At 46.8% G+C, this 14,248-nt stretch overlaps 1 protein-coding gene and 1 non-coding gene across 3 annotated transcripts; one reads left to right on the forward strand and one right to left on the reverse strand.

The window, feature by feature from the left end:
* The first annotated feature begins 2,849 nt into the window (after positions 1 to 2,849).
* Positions 2,850 to 2,922, forward strand: TRNAA-AGC (transfer RNA alanine (anticodon AGC)). Its single transcript has one exon. It is a non-coding gene; the product is annotated as a tRNA-Ala (tRNA).
* Positions 2,923 to 4,046: 1,124 nt separating this feature from the next.
* On the reverse strand, positions 4,047 to 14,248 carry ETFBKMT (electron transfer flavoprotein subunit beta lysine methyltransferase). Of its 2 annotated transcripts, XM_061579030.1 has the most exons (5): positions 14,140 to 14,158; positions 13,382 to 13,442; positions 10,102 to 10,441; positions 8,673 to 8,803; positions 4,047 to 6,068 (listed from the first exon to the last, which is right to left on the reverse strand). In XM_061579030.1, exons 3-5 carry the CDS (start codon positions 10,422 to 10,424, stop codon positions 5,647 to 5,649), a joined length of 876 nt encoding a protein of 291 aa, XP_061435014.1. In that variant the 5' UTR covers positions 10,425 to 10,441; positions 13,382 to 13,442; positions 14,140 to 14,158; the 3' UTR covers positions 4,047 to 5,646. The 2 variants fall into 2 exon arrangements, with proteins under 2 accessions (XP_061435014.1, XP_061435013.1); XM_061579029.1 differs by lacking the exon at positions 13,382 to 13,442 and having other exon boundaries at positions 14,140 to 14,248.

A 14,248-nucleotide genomic window follows, 5' to 3' on the forward strand; every position in this document is an offset into this window, starting at 1 on the left:
GCGTTGTGTAGTATTAGTTTAGTGTCCAATGTTCGTGGCGTGGCGTTACATAAAAATAAATTTCGTAGACAAAATCCATCAGCCGTGTGGCCTTCTGGCAGTGCATAATTTCGGCAGCTTTATAGTATTACTTTTTTTAATTAATTAATGCAGCATCTAAATGCACAGGAACAGCTTTTACAGCACAGACTGACATTCCAGTAAATATTAAGATTACGTTTCCATAGGTGGAGCAGTGGCGCTGTAGTTAGCGCAGTGAAGAAATTGTTTCGTTCGAAACCCGGTCATAAACCTAGCTTAGCAAACATCAGTGATCGAAGTATGGATAATCAACCCTCCTACGACCTAACACGGCACACGAGAGGGTAAGCCTTTCATCCAGCAGTGGATTGACAAAGTGTCGCAAGTCTCCGTTTAATAAATATTTATCAGCGACTAAAAATAAGTATAACCCGTAAAAACAAAGTTTTTCACTATAAATCCTTTATATGCGTGGCGGCTAGAGTCCTCTCGTCCTCTGGCTTGAGATGGCTGCCACCTATGGGTCAGATGATTGTCTGCAGTATTAAACAATTGGTAATTAAATATTTAATTTGTTTTCCCTAAACAGTGTAAAATTTTGGAAAAAAAATTTTCACGAACATTACTTGTCTCGCACAACGAGTCTGTGTGCAAAATGTCAGCTCGATTGGATCACGGGAAGTGGGTTAAAAAACGACCGAAAGATTTGCACGGTCGCAAGCAAGCAAGCACGCAAGCAAGTGAACTTAATATAAAGGATTTTAAAAAAGACTGGCAACCACGCTCGCCGCTACTCACTCAGTACCGCCAGGATGTCAGGCCTGAGCGGGGCACGTTTCGAATCAGAGGGAACCTCATAGCCCAGTGCTGGTCATCATCGTGAGGGCGAGCGGGAGCCAGAGCATCTGCAACTAACTACCCCAGCCAGTTTAAATTTCGATTTAAAGCTTTCGTGACTGCAGGGATTCATCTTCTTGGTTCTTTCGGTAAAGTCACGTAGAATGGAAATAATAAAATAAAACATAATACAATGATTCTCACGACGTTTCGGCCACAACGCAAGCAGCCGTCCCCTCAGGTGAAGACCAGGTCTGTCGGGGAGACGCTGTGAGACGCTATCTCCCCGACAGACCTGGTCTTCACCTGAGGACGGCTGTTTGCGTTGTGGCCGAAACGTCGTGAGAATTATTTTATCGTTTTATTTTATTATTTCCATTCTACGTGACTTTACCGAAAGAACCAATAAGATGTACCCCATCCAGTGTTTCCATCGCACGCACACCTCTCCATATAAACCACCTCTTGGTGATGATATAAATCGAAGACACACTGTAGCCATCAACCCCGCATGTGACTTGAGATATGGACCCACCAATGTGGGTCACGCACTTGGCTTGCAAATCTCGACTTCAACTTTCGATCGCTCGGCGCGGCAGTTGAAGCAACTGTGCACGTCTCTTAACATTCATCTCGCCTATGTCCCACTCGGCAGTATAAACGGGTGGAAGAGTAGGCCAAAACACTTACGTTCTCATCACGTCCGAGATTGATAGCTTTAAAGCCTCTGTAAACATCGCTGTGAAGTCCACATTCTTATGCCAGGATAGAGGCCACCCATGAAACTAATGCTTAGTTTCCGCCAAACTCATCGCTATGAACTATCGCTTATCCACCGCTGGATGGTATTGCCGATTCACTTCTGCATAGTTTGGCCTATCCACTACTGGATAGTATTGTCTATCCACTGATAAGATGTTATATCCACTGCTGGATGAATCCCTCTTTCTACCCTTAAGTAGCCCGCGAGGCATTGTGCCGAGCCGACTACGAACAAACATGTGTAGACGGTGCCCTTAAAACAATACGCAACGGAATTGTTTAAACACGAACAATAAAACACCGAGAGCGAATTAAGTTCCACGGGAGTTAAAATCGCGCCGGTCTTCATTTAAGCGCCATAGGCGACAACCAGGCCCGCGGGCCTACTCCGGTAGCCAAGGGATACCGGTCACATCGATGTCGATTAACAAGCCCAAAACGTTGCCATCGACGCGACATTTAGGTTCCCGCCGGTCAACAAGAGTCCGCGACATTAAACGTTGCGATGATTGAAGCGATGGGGGCGCGGATGGCGCGGATTTTCGCGAGATTGTACGACCGCCGCCATCCCCTCACCTCGCAGCCTTAGCGGGGCCCGGTCCGAAGAGACCCTCACCGCGCATGCGCAGATCTTTGAACCCAGACCCCCCGATCGATTATCCATGGCGAGAGATCGTCTACATCCGATTCCTTTATCGATTCCTCGCGCGCGAAACTATAAAATGTATATTTTCCCCCTTCACCCACCTCCTGAACTACAATTATGTAGACCTTTTTAAGTCTAATATGGTTGAACGAACTGGATAGAATAAACGAAACGGACAGGGGGGGATAAAACTGACGTTATATAGGGAAAATTATTGGGAATCGATTCGGGGATCTTTTAATCAGTACTCTAGAATCGACGGGGTTGTGCAGCGTTGAACTTTTACATTTTTAACACTGCATACGTACTTGCACTGTATATTTATTAAACAATTTAAAGTCGCCGCTTAGCGAAACGTGTTAAATAAGTAACATCGTCACCAAGTATCTGGACTTATTTTATGTAATTTATTTCCTTTACCTCAGCGACGTTTTTTTTTTAAACAGTGCAATTAACCGAATTCACACGTTAATTGACAATTTATAAAAGTAGACACTACTGTAGATTTATTTTTACTTTTAATAACATCGCCACGTCATGCAATGGCTATATAAGGAATACTAGGTGAGGTGGCAGTCGGAGTGGGGGATTAGCTCAGATGGTAGAGCGCTCGCTTAGCATGCGAGAGGTAGCGGGATCGATGCCCGCATCCTCCAAAACAATATTTTTTTAACAATTTTATTTCACTTATTTTTATATTTAACTTACATTTAAGGTCCGGTGCTGATCGTAGTCTCACGCGAAATGTAGTGAATAATTTTTATTCACCTACCCGGGCATCGCAAACGCTTGTGAAAGCCGCAATGCGACTTGGGGCCCAAAGATTAAGTTGCCTAACCCTAAAATCTACGATGAATCATAAATGTATTTAATTACAATAGTTGTCGTACTCATAGTTTAAGTGGAGGAATACCAATAAATTATCGATTTGTAATGTCGCGTAATTTTAATTTGCCTTAAACAAAAATACGCCTATGGGACCGTCCATAAATGACGTCACGCACCTGGGGGGGGGGGGTCAGACATTTGTGACGATGTGTGACGAGGGGGGGGGGGGTGTTTGAGAAATGTGACGTCACATCAAAATGCGCAACTTTAAATAAATATAGACAACACGTTCTACTTAATTAAATAGACTTTTTAATAAATGTTTTCTCTAGTTTAAAGAGATTTGAAGCATGTTTTATATTTTTTTGGGGGGGGGCAGAGCTTTGTGACGTCATATTTGAGTGGGGGGGTCTGACTTTTTGTGTGACGAGGGGGGGGGGGGTCAAAAATCGTCCAAAATCGCGTGACGTCATTTATGGACGGCCTCTATGATCAAAACCACATTTAGAATGCACCAGCTAAGAGCCGGGACAATTCTTGGATGGTGCAACCACCGTGCACACCAGGTGTTATAGGCTGTAGGGGTCGATTCTCGGCAGCAGTGTCGTGCAGCAATATACATGGTTGTACCATACTTCTATGCCGACGTTCATGTCTATGCTCTTCCCCCCCCCCACAACTTTGCCAACCCACACTGATGATGAAGTATGGTCAAAACCGCCCCACGCGACTCTTACGTAGGAGGCAATATCCATGATATAGGTTTTGTTGGGTTAGATCGTGTAAATATATAAATGTGTCGTTAATCCCGCCACCACCCGACACAGCTGATTAGTAAAGATTTGTCACGTAAACAGAATGTAGCCAATTCGTCACTAGTACAGCACACCGGTTGTGTGTTGGAGAGCAAATCCACATTTACAATCTGAGTACGACGTTTCGCCAGTAATTACAACTCGCTTCGGGCGAAAATATTTTAAAATCGTTTAATGACAAAGCATATACATGGACACCATATCCTTCTTCAGACGCCATTGATAGGTGAATATACATTGTTTAAAGTTCACATTCTGGAACCTGGAACAAGAGCCTTAAATGTTGTTTAACCATTCTCTTTTACAAATATATCATGCAGAGTAATGCAAGTTTGTGTTGAAAGCGGACTCTGCAACAGCATTTCTTGTGATTTTGTTATTGACTTTTCGTTATTTTGTGCGATAAGAAACATCACTTTTGGAATTGTTCACGTCACTCTTTCCTGTAAATAGTTTATCAATAAAAACATCGGAAAAAAACACGGACTTTGCCCTTCTGACCTTTTAGCGTGAATCGAATATTTTCATTGCGTGTCCGACAAATCCATTATTTTCCTTCCTTACAGCACAGGCAGCATAAACACTGCCACTGAGTTGTCTCAAGAGCTAGAGGGGTGCTCTTGACGAAACATACATCGCATTTCGATTTAAAGCTTTCATGACTGCAGAGATTCATCTTCTTGGTTCTTTCGGTAAAGTCACGTAGAAGGGAAGTAATAAAATAATACAAATAAAACATAATAAAACAATTCTCACGACGTTTCGGCCACAACGCAAGCAGCCGTCCTCAGGTGAAAACCAGGTCTGTCGAGGTGAAAACCAGGTCTGTCGAGGCGACAGCGTCTGAATGAAACAGCACACGTGCTTGGAGCATATATATAAGCTGGGTTAGAAGGGGGGAAAAGGGCGCATTGACAAAAGAATATGCATATCAAGAGGCATTTAGCATATTTATGGGAAATGCAAGTATGTGATTAGTACTACTCATGCCCGTGCATTACGCAGGATTAGCAGCATCAAAGGGAAGGGATATGGGAAATGCAGGTATGTGATTAGTACTACTTATGCCCGTTTTATTTTTATTATTTTATTACTTCCCTTCTACGTGACTTTACTGAAAGAACCAAGAAGATACATCGCATTTCTTATCAATAGCACGGTGGGCAGCCACTATGATTTCACACCGCGCAGTGAATGCTTCGTTAAAATTAATCACTTCTCCTTCACAGTGTTCAGTGACATGGAGGGAATAACGTGTCATTCGCTTGCATATCGGCCCTACAGAGTCGCGTTCTTCTCGGCAGCCTTTGATATTAGTTATATTGGTTTAGCCATGTTTGTTTGTCGTAGTACAGAGTTAGACTGATGGCCTTAATCTAAGTTGTCTTGTGGTTGTTGTTGGTTGTTTGACTTGCATCCCACTGGGATTTTTGCACACAGCGTTGGTGTACGGTGATTTTTTTCTGCAATGTTTTTCCGTCTTTTCTTGGATTTCTGTTTGCACTCAGTCACATATTCACTTTAAGATGTTTTTTGTTCGTGTTTTTGTTTTTTGTTTGTTGCGGTTGCACCCGATTCAAGAGCCGAATGGCTCACAGGGCTATACCTAATAAATAAACTTGATCTTGATCACGCGAGGGCGATTTTGCGCTAAGGAGCTGGCCAGCTCAGCACGTGTCCCCGTTGAGCCTCGTGGAAAAAAGCAGACTCAAAAAAGACTGGCCACGGGGTCAACTGTCAGAGGTGCAGCGTCCACACGGCGCCGTCGCTGAGCCCGCTGTTGTCTCTGCGGGCGCTCTCGGGAAGCTCGTAGCGCGCCAGCTCGCGGAGAACCGGAGCCGTCGCCGCCGCCCGCGCTCCGAGCCACGCCTCGTATCGCTCCAAAAACACCGGCCGCCCGGGGTCTCCCACAAGCACCGTCGGAGCCGGGGGATCCGTCTCCTGCCCCCGCCGCCGCCGCCGCTGCGCCAGCGAGGTCTCGAGCCAGCGCAGGAGCGAGTGGACGGTGGTGCCGTCGTAGAACATGTCGCCCAGGAGGAGGACGTCCCACGGGGGAGACGGAGCGCGGTGCGGGAGGAGGAGGTCGCGCACGTCGACGCGCAGGGAGTCTGCGTGCACGCCGTTCAGCTCCGCGTTCAGGGAGATGGCCACGGCTGCCACTGTGGGTCGCGCGCGGACACAAAGATCCCTCGTATCGTCTCAACAGGCTGTTGGGGCAAGTGCTGTTAGCGAGTAGCACCTATAAATTCTAGATTTGAAGCTTTCGTGACTGCAAGGATTCATATTCTTAGTTTTTTTCGGTAAAGTCACGTAGATAAAAATTTAAATTATTAAAATTTTACTTTTATTAATTTTAATTTTTATCTACGTGACTTTACCTAAAAAAAACCTCAGAATAAGCACCTATAAAGGCCGGGCATAGCACATGAGGAGGTGGGTGGCCAACACCACGCCCGGACGCCTTTGTCTCCCCAGTGGCGATGTTTACACATCACACCAGGTACTCATTTGAGACCGAGTCGATTGAGATGCCCAGGACCGGTTCAGGTAATCGTCACTGGAGTTGGCCGTGAGCGGGAATCGAACTCGGGTCGCCCGGTTTGTAGTGCAGCGCGCTATCCGCTATGCACGCGTGTACACAAACGTGCACATACGCACAACAACAACCGCCATTCTCCACTAAGTGGTGGTGACCTCACCACGGCGCTTGTGCCAGGCTATGTGCACGTTAAAGCAACGCGAAGTGTCGAGCACCCGCTGGCAGGAGGTCACGGGACGGACCTAGGTGCCATGGGTTGACTGAGATGGCTGGCCGATGCATCGAAATGGAATTTTTTGCACTTTTTTGTGATGTTTAGATTTGTGGACAATGAATGTTAGGTGTATCTTGTAATTTTATTGTTTGTTGCGGTTGAACCCAAATCAAGAGCCGAATGGCTCACAGGGTAAATCCTAATAAATGGAACTGAAACCACCTGTGCCCCCTACATACGCACGTACACACATTCTGCTTAAGTGGTCCGAACCGATGTAAATCACAAGGCGGTGAATCCGGACTGGCGGTGAGTGGTTAAGCACTTCCCATTCTCATCTCCGCAAGAGCTGCAGTTGCCACATTGTCCACTAGAGAGCGAACGACATCGTACAATCACGTGGCAAACATTGACAGCAAACTCGGCACTCTGTTCCGTCCATGGACGAGAGAGCAGATACCGTTACCACCTAAGGAAGCAAAACGTCACGCGTTCCGATTTTTTTATAACGGCGAAGAAGAGTGTACTCTTAGGTTTTTTCGGTAAAGTCACGTAGGTAAAAATAAATAATAATAAAAGTAGAAATTTTTTAATTTTTATTTTATTATTATTTTATTTCTATTATTATTTCTATTATTTTTTATTATTATTTATTTTTACCTACGTGACTTTACCGAAAAAAACCTAAGAGTATGAATCCTTGCAGTCACGAACGCTTCAAATCTAGAATTAAGAGTGATTTGCTTGATAACCCCACTCATTTAACATTGTTCTCACACAATGCACTGCTAATGGCCACAGACAGAAATTAGCTCCATGCGACATCAGGTGGTACTGGACAGGGAGATAACTGGTCTGGGCTCACGGACTAAGCCGTTTGCACATCACACGGTGCATTACTTCGCCACGTGCAAGGAAATCGACGTGAATTACGCCGCGGACTTCCCACGACCTCTGGCAGCAGAGCGCGAGCCGTGACAGGTTGAGAAAGGAGCCGGGTCTCCATTCTAACTGGAGATTGTGAGAAACTCATCGTATGGCAGAAGAGTGCGTACAGGCCGGCAACAAGAGTACTGATAGTAGTAGTAGTCGTAATAAACACATTCCTCCTGCGGAGGGAGCTGGTAGGAACGTTGGGTTGCTCGGTCAATGGCCAGGGTCAACGGCGGCGTGGTGTATTCCGCAAATATGGCCGACTGTGAGGGCGGGCACAAGCCGGTGTGAGTAGGTTAAACGTTGAGTTTTATAAGGGCACCACGGGGTGACTAACCCCTCCCCACCCAGCCCCACCCCTCCCCACTCAGTCCCTCCCCACACAGCCCCTCCCCACCCTCCCCTCCCCACCCAGGCCCTCCCCACCCTCCCCACCCAGCCCCTCCCCACCCTCCCCTCTCCACCCAACCCCACCCCTCCCATTTTTGGATGCACGACGAACAGACGCACACAATAATCCCCTGTGGGCTGGTGTAACCAGGAGGTTCCTACCAGTATAACTGCACACATGGGGGATGCTGCCACAATGGTGGTGTTAGTGGTCAGCACACTGGGCTTGACATCCGGAGGTCGCCGGTTCGATCCCAGTAAGAGGAGAGGGTTTCCCTCACTTCTGTGTGAAGGAGTTGCGAATCACAATCAGTATACGTATTTATACTGGGGGAATCCGATGAGCTATAAAGCTCTTTTTCACAGATGTCCAGTAAGGCCACAGGGTCAGAACGTTACAGCAACAAGTAAAAAAAAACACGTGATAGGAGTGCAAAAATATAGGAAAAGTAAACAAATCACACACAAAAATATACAAATAAAATTGCACAATTTCTTTTTTACCAGGTAAAGCCCATTGAGCTCTTAACTTCTTTTTTCAGAAGCGACCTGGCCACAAATTGTCGCTCAACAAAAGTGGCTTATCATGCGGAAATTTAAAGCAGCAAAAGCATCCAAACGAATCTAAATGGGTGTTTCTAAATGTGCCAGGGGCAGACAGCGGCTTGTGTAGCGGAGCCAACGAACCGGGGTCGATGTCATTTGCCACCACGATCGAGGCCCCCGCCTTGGCGGCCGCGATCGCTGCAGCCCCACAGCCGCTGCCCAGGTCCAGCACGGCCCGGCCAGCCACCACGTCCGGCTGGTCCAGGAGGAACCTGGAGACCGACACAATGACGACGATGATAACGACAACCCGGCGACCAGAGCTCTTTCTCCACCGAGTCATTTCAAGCCGAAGCGTAAACGTGAAATAATTGTAATATGAGGATATATCCGGCTCACTGACGTATCACAACTCGTCATGGTGATTGGCTCTGCCGGTCCTGGTTTACAGCCAATGGGGGGGAAGCCTGGGGGCATGGCCCTGACGTGATGGAAAGGTGACAGCTATAAGGATTGGTTCTGCTGGCTTTGGCCACTGCCAATTGGGGGGATGAGTCAGGGGCATGGTCCCGGGAGCTGACGAGGGAGCCTGGAAGATTCGATGCAGGCTAACGAGGATTGGCGGAAACGTACCACGTGACCCGGGTATTAAATAGGGGTGGAGACGAACGACACATGGTCAGAACGGGAACGAACAGAGGAAGGGGGCCACGCGGGAGCGGGGCTCCGAGTTGTCACGTGGCAGTGCGTCTGTCTCTCTATCTGTCCCTCTCATGTTGCCTATCAGCAGCGTGAAGTAACTGTAACATAAGTTGAATAAAAGACGGATTCCAGAAGTCGTCTCAACGAGCTTTATTACATATTTATGAACGGTAAAAGCCAACGGCCGCCGCGAAGGCTTTTGCGGCGTTGTATAGCGTATCGTTTGGTGCGATGTCCGACGTTTCGATGCCACGTGCTGGGCGATTATTGTTTATTTATTATTCCTTATTATTTAAAATTGAATCCAGGAAGGGAAGTTAAAATTTCAGTGCTGGGAGCTTTTGTTCAGCAACCGGAATTGCCAATTTCAGAGGCTGAAGAAAAGCTCCGAGGCACGTGCAACGAAACGTCGGACATCACGCGGAAACAACACGCGGGGTGGCACAACCTGAAAACCCACACCTGTACGCCACGCAGCACAACCGTGGAAAACCCTACGCGAAATATCGTTTCACGTTTACACTTGTATTTCTTTGATACAAGCCGGCAATAATGAGTCGTCACCGCTGTGGGCACCGTAGTGGCGAGATGTTAACTTCCTCGCCTGGTATGCAGGAGGTAGTGGGTTTTATCCCTACCCTGACACCTGTATATTTCGAGTTTGCATGTTCACCACGCGGTCGCGTGCATTTTACTCCAGTGTTTCCCTCCACGTGCGTTTAGATTACTTGGCTGCTATATGTCCACGTGACAAGCCACTTCATTGAGCTTTCATTTATGACAACCAGGTCGCTTCTGAAAAAGAGAAACATAGCTCAGTGGGCCTTACCTGGTAAAATAAAAAAAATGGTTAAGTTTAGTAGCGCACCTGGCCAGCACCTGGCCGCCGGGCCAGTAGATGGCCCAGTAGGGATCGGCGGGAAAGGGCCACGTCTCGGGCCGCGCGGTCCAGAGCGGGCAGCGCGGCGTGAGCAGCCGCAGCGTCAGCTCGGGGGTCAGGTGCTCGCGGCTCGCCTCCATGTTGGCCTCGATGAAGTCCCGCACGGCCGCCTCTCCCTGCGGCCTCCCCGTGCCGCCGCGCGTCCCGCTGGGCCTGCGGAGGCCCTGGGCCACCGGTGACCAACGGGGTCCCAGCCGCAGGCCACTCAGTCCACGTGTCGCCAGCAAACGGGGCCCCAGGGATGGCAGCATGGCCCAGGTAGAAATGCCTGCGCGCAGAAAACACACGTGTGAACAACACGGTTGTGCGAGTATCTGGTGCGTTGTGTAAACATTTGTCCCAAGTCTGTTAAGGCTATCCGAGGAATCTTTGTCTTTGTATATGCTGTATAGGTCACGAAGCCAGCATGCCCAGCCAACGCATGCCCAAACATTTAAACCGGTCCAGGTTGACTGCACCCCTTCACTGGCCTGTTTTGACCAGCGTGGTGAAGTACGGTCACACACCCACCATGACTGGCATGGCTTGGGGGAGGCATCCATCCAGCAGTGGATTGACAAACGGCTACTAGAATTTAGGATACTTTATTGTTCGAATTTTTTTTATTTAATTCCCAGTAAATGGGACGATTGGCTACGTACGGTGCGAAGGAAGTTCAACGTACTTAATTATTGTAAATGTTATTGTACATGCGGATAGTAAATGTTGTGGATTTGCTCTCAAACACACCGGTGTGCTGTATTCGTAACGAATTGGCACGTTCTGTTCACGTGACAAACCTTACTAGTTGGCTGTACTGGGTGGTGTCGGGTTTAAAGACATATTTATATTTACGCGATCTAACTACAAAAAAACCTATATGATGAATATTGGTCGCGAAAGCGTACATTTTAAAACCGTACATACTTATATTGTCGTCAATGTTAAACAAATTTACTATTGATGCTTCCACTGCTGCGGCGTTGGCCGTGGTGTGCAAGCGCACACACATTAACAAAACAAAAACACAACAAATGGTTTAATAAACAAAAAACAATGTGGCCTTAAAAGTTAAATATATAAGATGGGAGAGGTTCAGGGCAATTGCCCTTGTTCACGGCGCATACAATGGTCGGAAAAACTAGGGTGGAAAAGAGTTTTGATAGTGAATGGATCGGGTGATAGGGCAGAGTTAATTAAAACCATGATCAGAAAGGACAACATTCAGGCAAGATTATCGAGGTCGCGTGCAAACAAATGGGTGATTGCCCACGCTCCAGACACCAATCAGTGACGGAGACAGGCGAATAATTAAGCACTGGATGAGCAAATCGGGCGTTTGGTGATTACTGTATTGAAATCTGCAAATGACGATGAAGACCCCATCTGAACCGGGTAAAGTGGGACAATTCAGTCAACGTTCCAAACTCTGGCCCAACGGTTCATTGACGTTGGACAACGTTTCAACGTTCGTTCGACGTTGGTGCCTTCACAAGCGTTGGGCCAACGTTGCCACAACGTTGGGGCAACGCTTGTGAAGGGCCACTGGGAAGAGACCTCTAGAGAGGGAGCGTTTGTGCCAAACCGTATTCTCAGCAAGGGTGGCACATCTTCTTGGTTCTTTCGGTAAAGTCACGTAGAAGGGAAGTAATAAAATAATAAAAAATCAAACATAATCAAATATTATTGTTTGATTTTTATTATTTTATTACTTCCCTTCTACATGACTTTACCGAAAGAACCAAGAAGATGAATCCCTGCAGTCACGAAAGCTTTAATCGAAATTTAAGGGTGGCACAGTCGGGTATTTTACAATCGGGTTTAATTGTCTTTTTATATTAAACCCGATCATCTGAGATTGGAAGAAATCCGGTTTAATTGGTTCTAATTGCAGAACCGCACTTCGCCAACTTCTCAACGATGGGCTTCATTCATTCCAAGCTAAGGAACTCACTGGCGGTGCCCACGATTGTGGAGAAGCTTGTGTTCATCAAGACCAACCAGCCCGTATTCTACGACGGCCCCGAGTACGATAGCAGCACCGACGAGGAAGCAGCCTAAGCCTTGGATCAGAGTTTCGTATTCATTAAACCAGGTTCTAATTCCCCGAAATCAGGTTTAATTGTATTAAAGGCAAAAAACCCGGTGCCTGCCGCTGGAAAAATCGAGTTATTTCCACCCATGATTCTCAGGACTATAATACGCCCCTTACCTGTGCACTTGAAAGCAAATGTTATTGCTGCATCTTGTATGAAATGTAATTATTAAATATATATGATGCAATTTGAACGTATGTACTTTTTATTTATTAAAGGGGTGCCACGGTGGTGTGAGATGTTGACTACCTCGCCTGCCGTGCAGGAGATTCGTGGGTTCGATCACGACCCTGACGCCTGCTGCTGTATATTTGGAGTTTGCGTGTTTCTCTCTCTCTCTCATCAGCATCACGGTGGCTAGGAGATTTTAACTACCTCGCCTGGTCTACAGGAGGTCGTGGATTCGATCCCGACCCTGACGCCTACTGCTGTATATTTGGAATTTGCGTGTTTCTCCCTCTCTCTCTCATCATCATCACGGTGGCTAGATGTTGACTACCTCGCCTGGTATACAGGAGGTCGTGGGTTCGATCCCGACCCTGACGCCTGCTGCTGTGTATTTTGAGTTTGCGTGTCTCTCTCTCCCCGTGGTCGCGTGGATTTTTTTTGCACGGGTCCCACGGTATTTCCCTCCACATTTAGAAACATGGCATTGAGATTATTTAGATGGTGGTGCTACAAATGATGGGGCCACTTTTGTTTGAGCTATCGTATGTGAAGGCCAGGTCGCTTCTGAAAATAAGTTAATAACTAGGTGGGGTTCATATTCTTGGCTCTTTCGGTAAAGTCACGTAGAAGGGAAATCATAAAAATTCAACATAAAAATTATCACGTTTATTTATTTTTTACAATGTCTAATAGTGTATTGTATTACATTGCTGTTTTTATTTGTTTACCTTTCCTTGTTTCATTGTATGTAATGGCAGAGATTAGGGATTAATAAAGTACAAGCATAACCACAATCATATAAACAGAAAATCTATTTTATAGCAATATATTGGGGGGGGGGACATTTTGAGCATATTTGAATATTGGGGGATAATATCTATTGGGGGGGGATCCCCCCAATAGATATTATAATGACGGCCTTGATGCTACTGACACGCGGCACGGGTGTTTAGGGTCCGTCTTACTTTCTGGAGCGTCTAATAGCCGGGAACATATCCGGTGGTCAAATCAAATGATGTTTGGTACCTGCAATACACAAATTATCCGACACTGCTGGCAATGTTGCACAAGCACAATTACCAAAGACCCCAACATTATCGAAGAGTCTGTTACTCAACACCTAAGAGTGTAACTACTTTATGCTTTCAATTTTTATTGTTTTATATTTATATTATTTTATTAAATTATTTCCCTTCTACGTGACTTTACCGAAATAACCAAGAATATACTTTATGCTTTGCCTATTTAAAAAAAAAACTGATTAGCAGGAAAGATAAAAAATATATACAATTCAGGGTCCCATTGGTGTAAAGTTAAGTATCCATCTCGCATCTCTCTGTGTGCCTATAGGCGAAGGGTCATTGCCCGAAACGTCTATTATATATTATTTCTCTCTTAAGGCCACAGTACTGTCGACGGGCGTGCTGCATTATTGTCAATTGTGCGCCAGGAGCTAACGTGAACAGCGTCCATCAGCAGACGAGTGTTTAGTGTTGATCGCCACTTAAAAAAAAACTCGCGTGGCACGAAGCTATCCGCTCCGCCCAAACATTACTCGCGCAGTAGACACCCATTCAAAGCCGGCAGTCGCGGAAACGCAGCCCTCGACACAACAACGGTGGTGGGCACACGTGAAACCCGGGGCCATGTAGCAGCGGCGGCGTCAATAGGCGCTCGCAAACTGCGGCGTGTTTACAGAGCGGGCGCGCGTGACTGTACGTACCCTGATCACACGTGCGCCACTGTACCCGCGCATGTGACCACGTGCTCCACTGTACCCGCATGTGGCCACCACGTGCGCAGGTACAGTGGCGTACCAACCCCGGGCACGT

This window comes from Lethenteron reissneri, chromosome 68, assembly GCF_015708825.2.
Source record: "Lethenteron reissneri isolate LAM-NWPU_2019-01 chromosome 68, ASM1570882v1, whole genome shotgun sequence".
Taxonomy (NCBI): Eukaryota; Metazoa; Chordata; class Hyperoartia; order Petromyzontiformes; family Petromyzontidae; genus Lethenteron; species Lethenteron reissneri.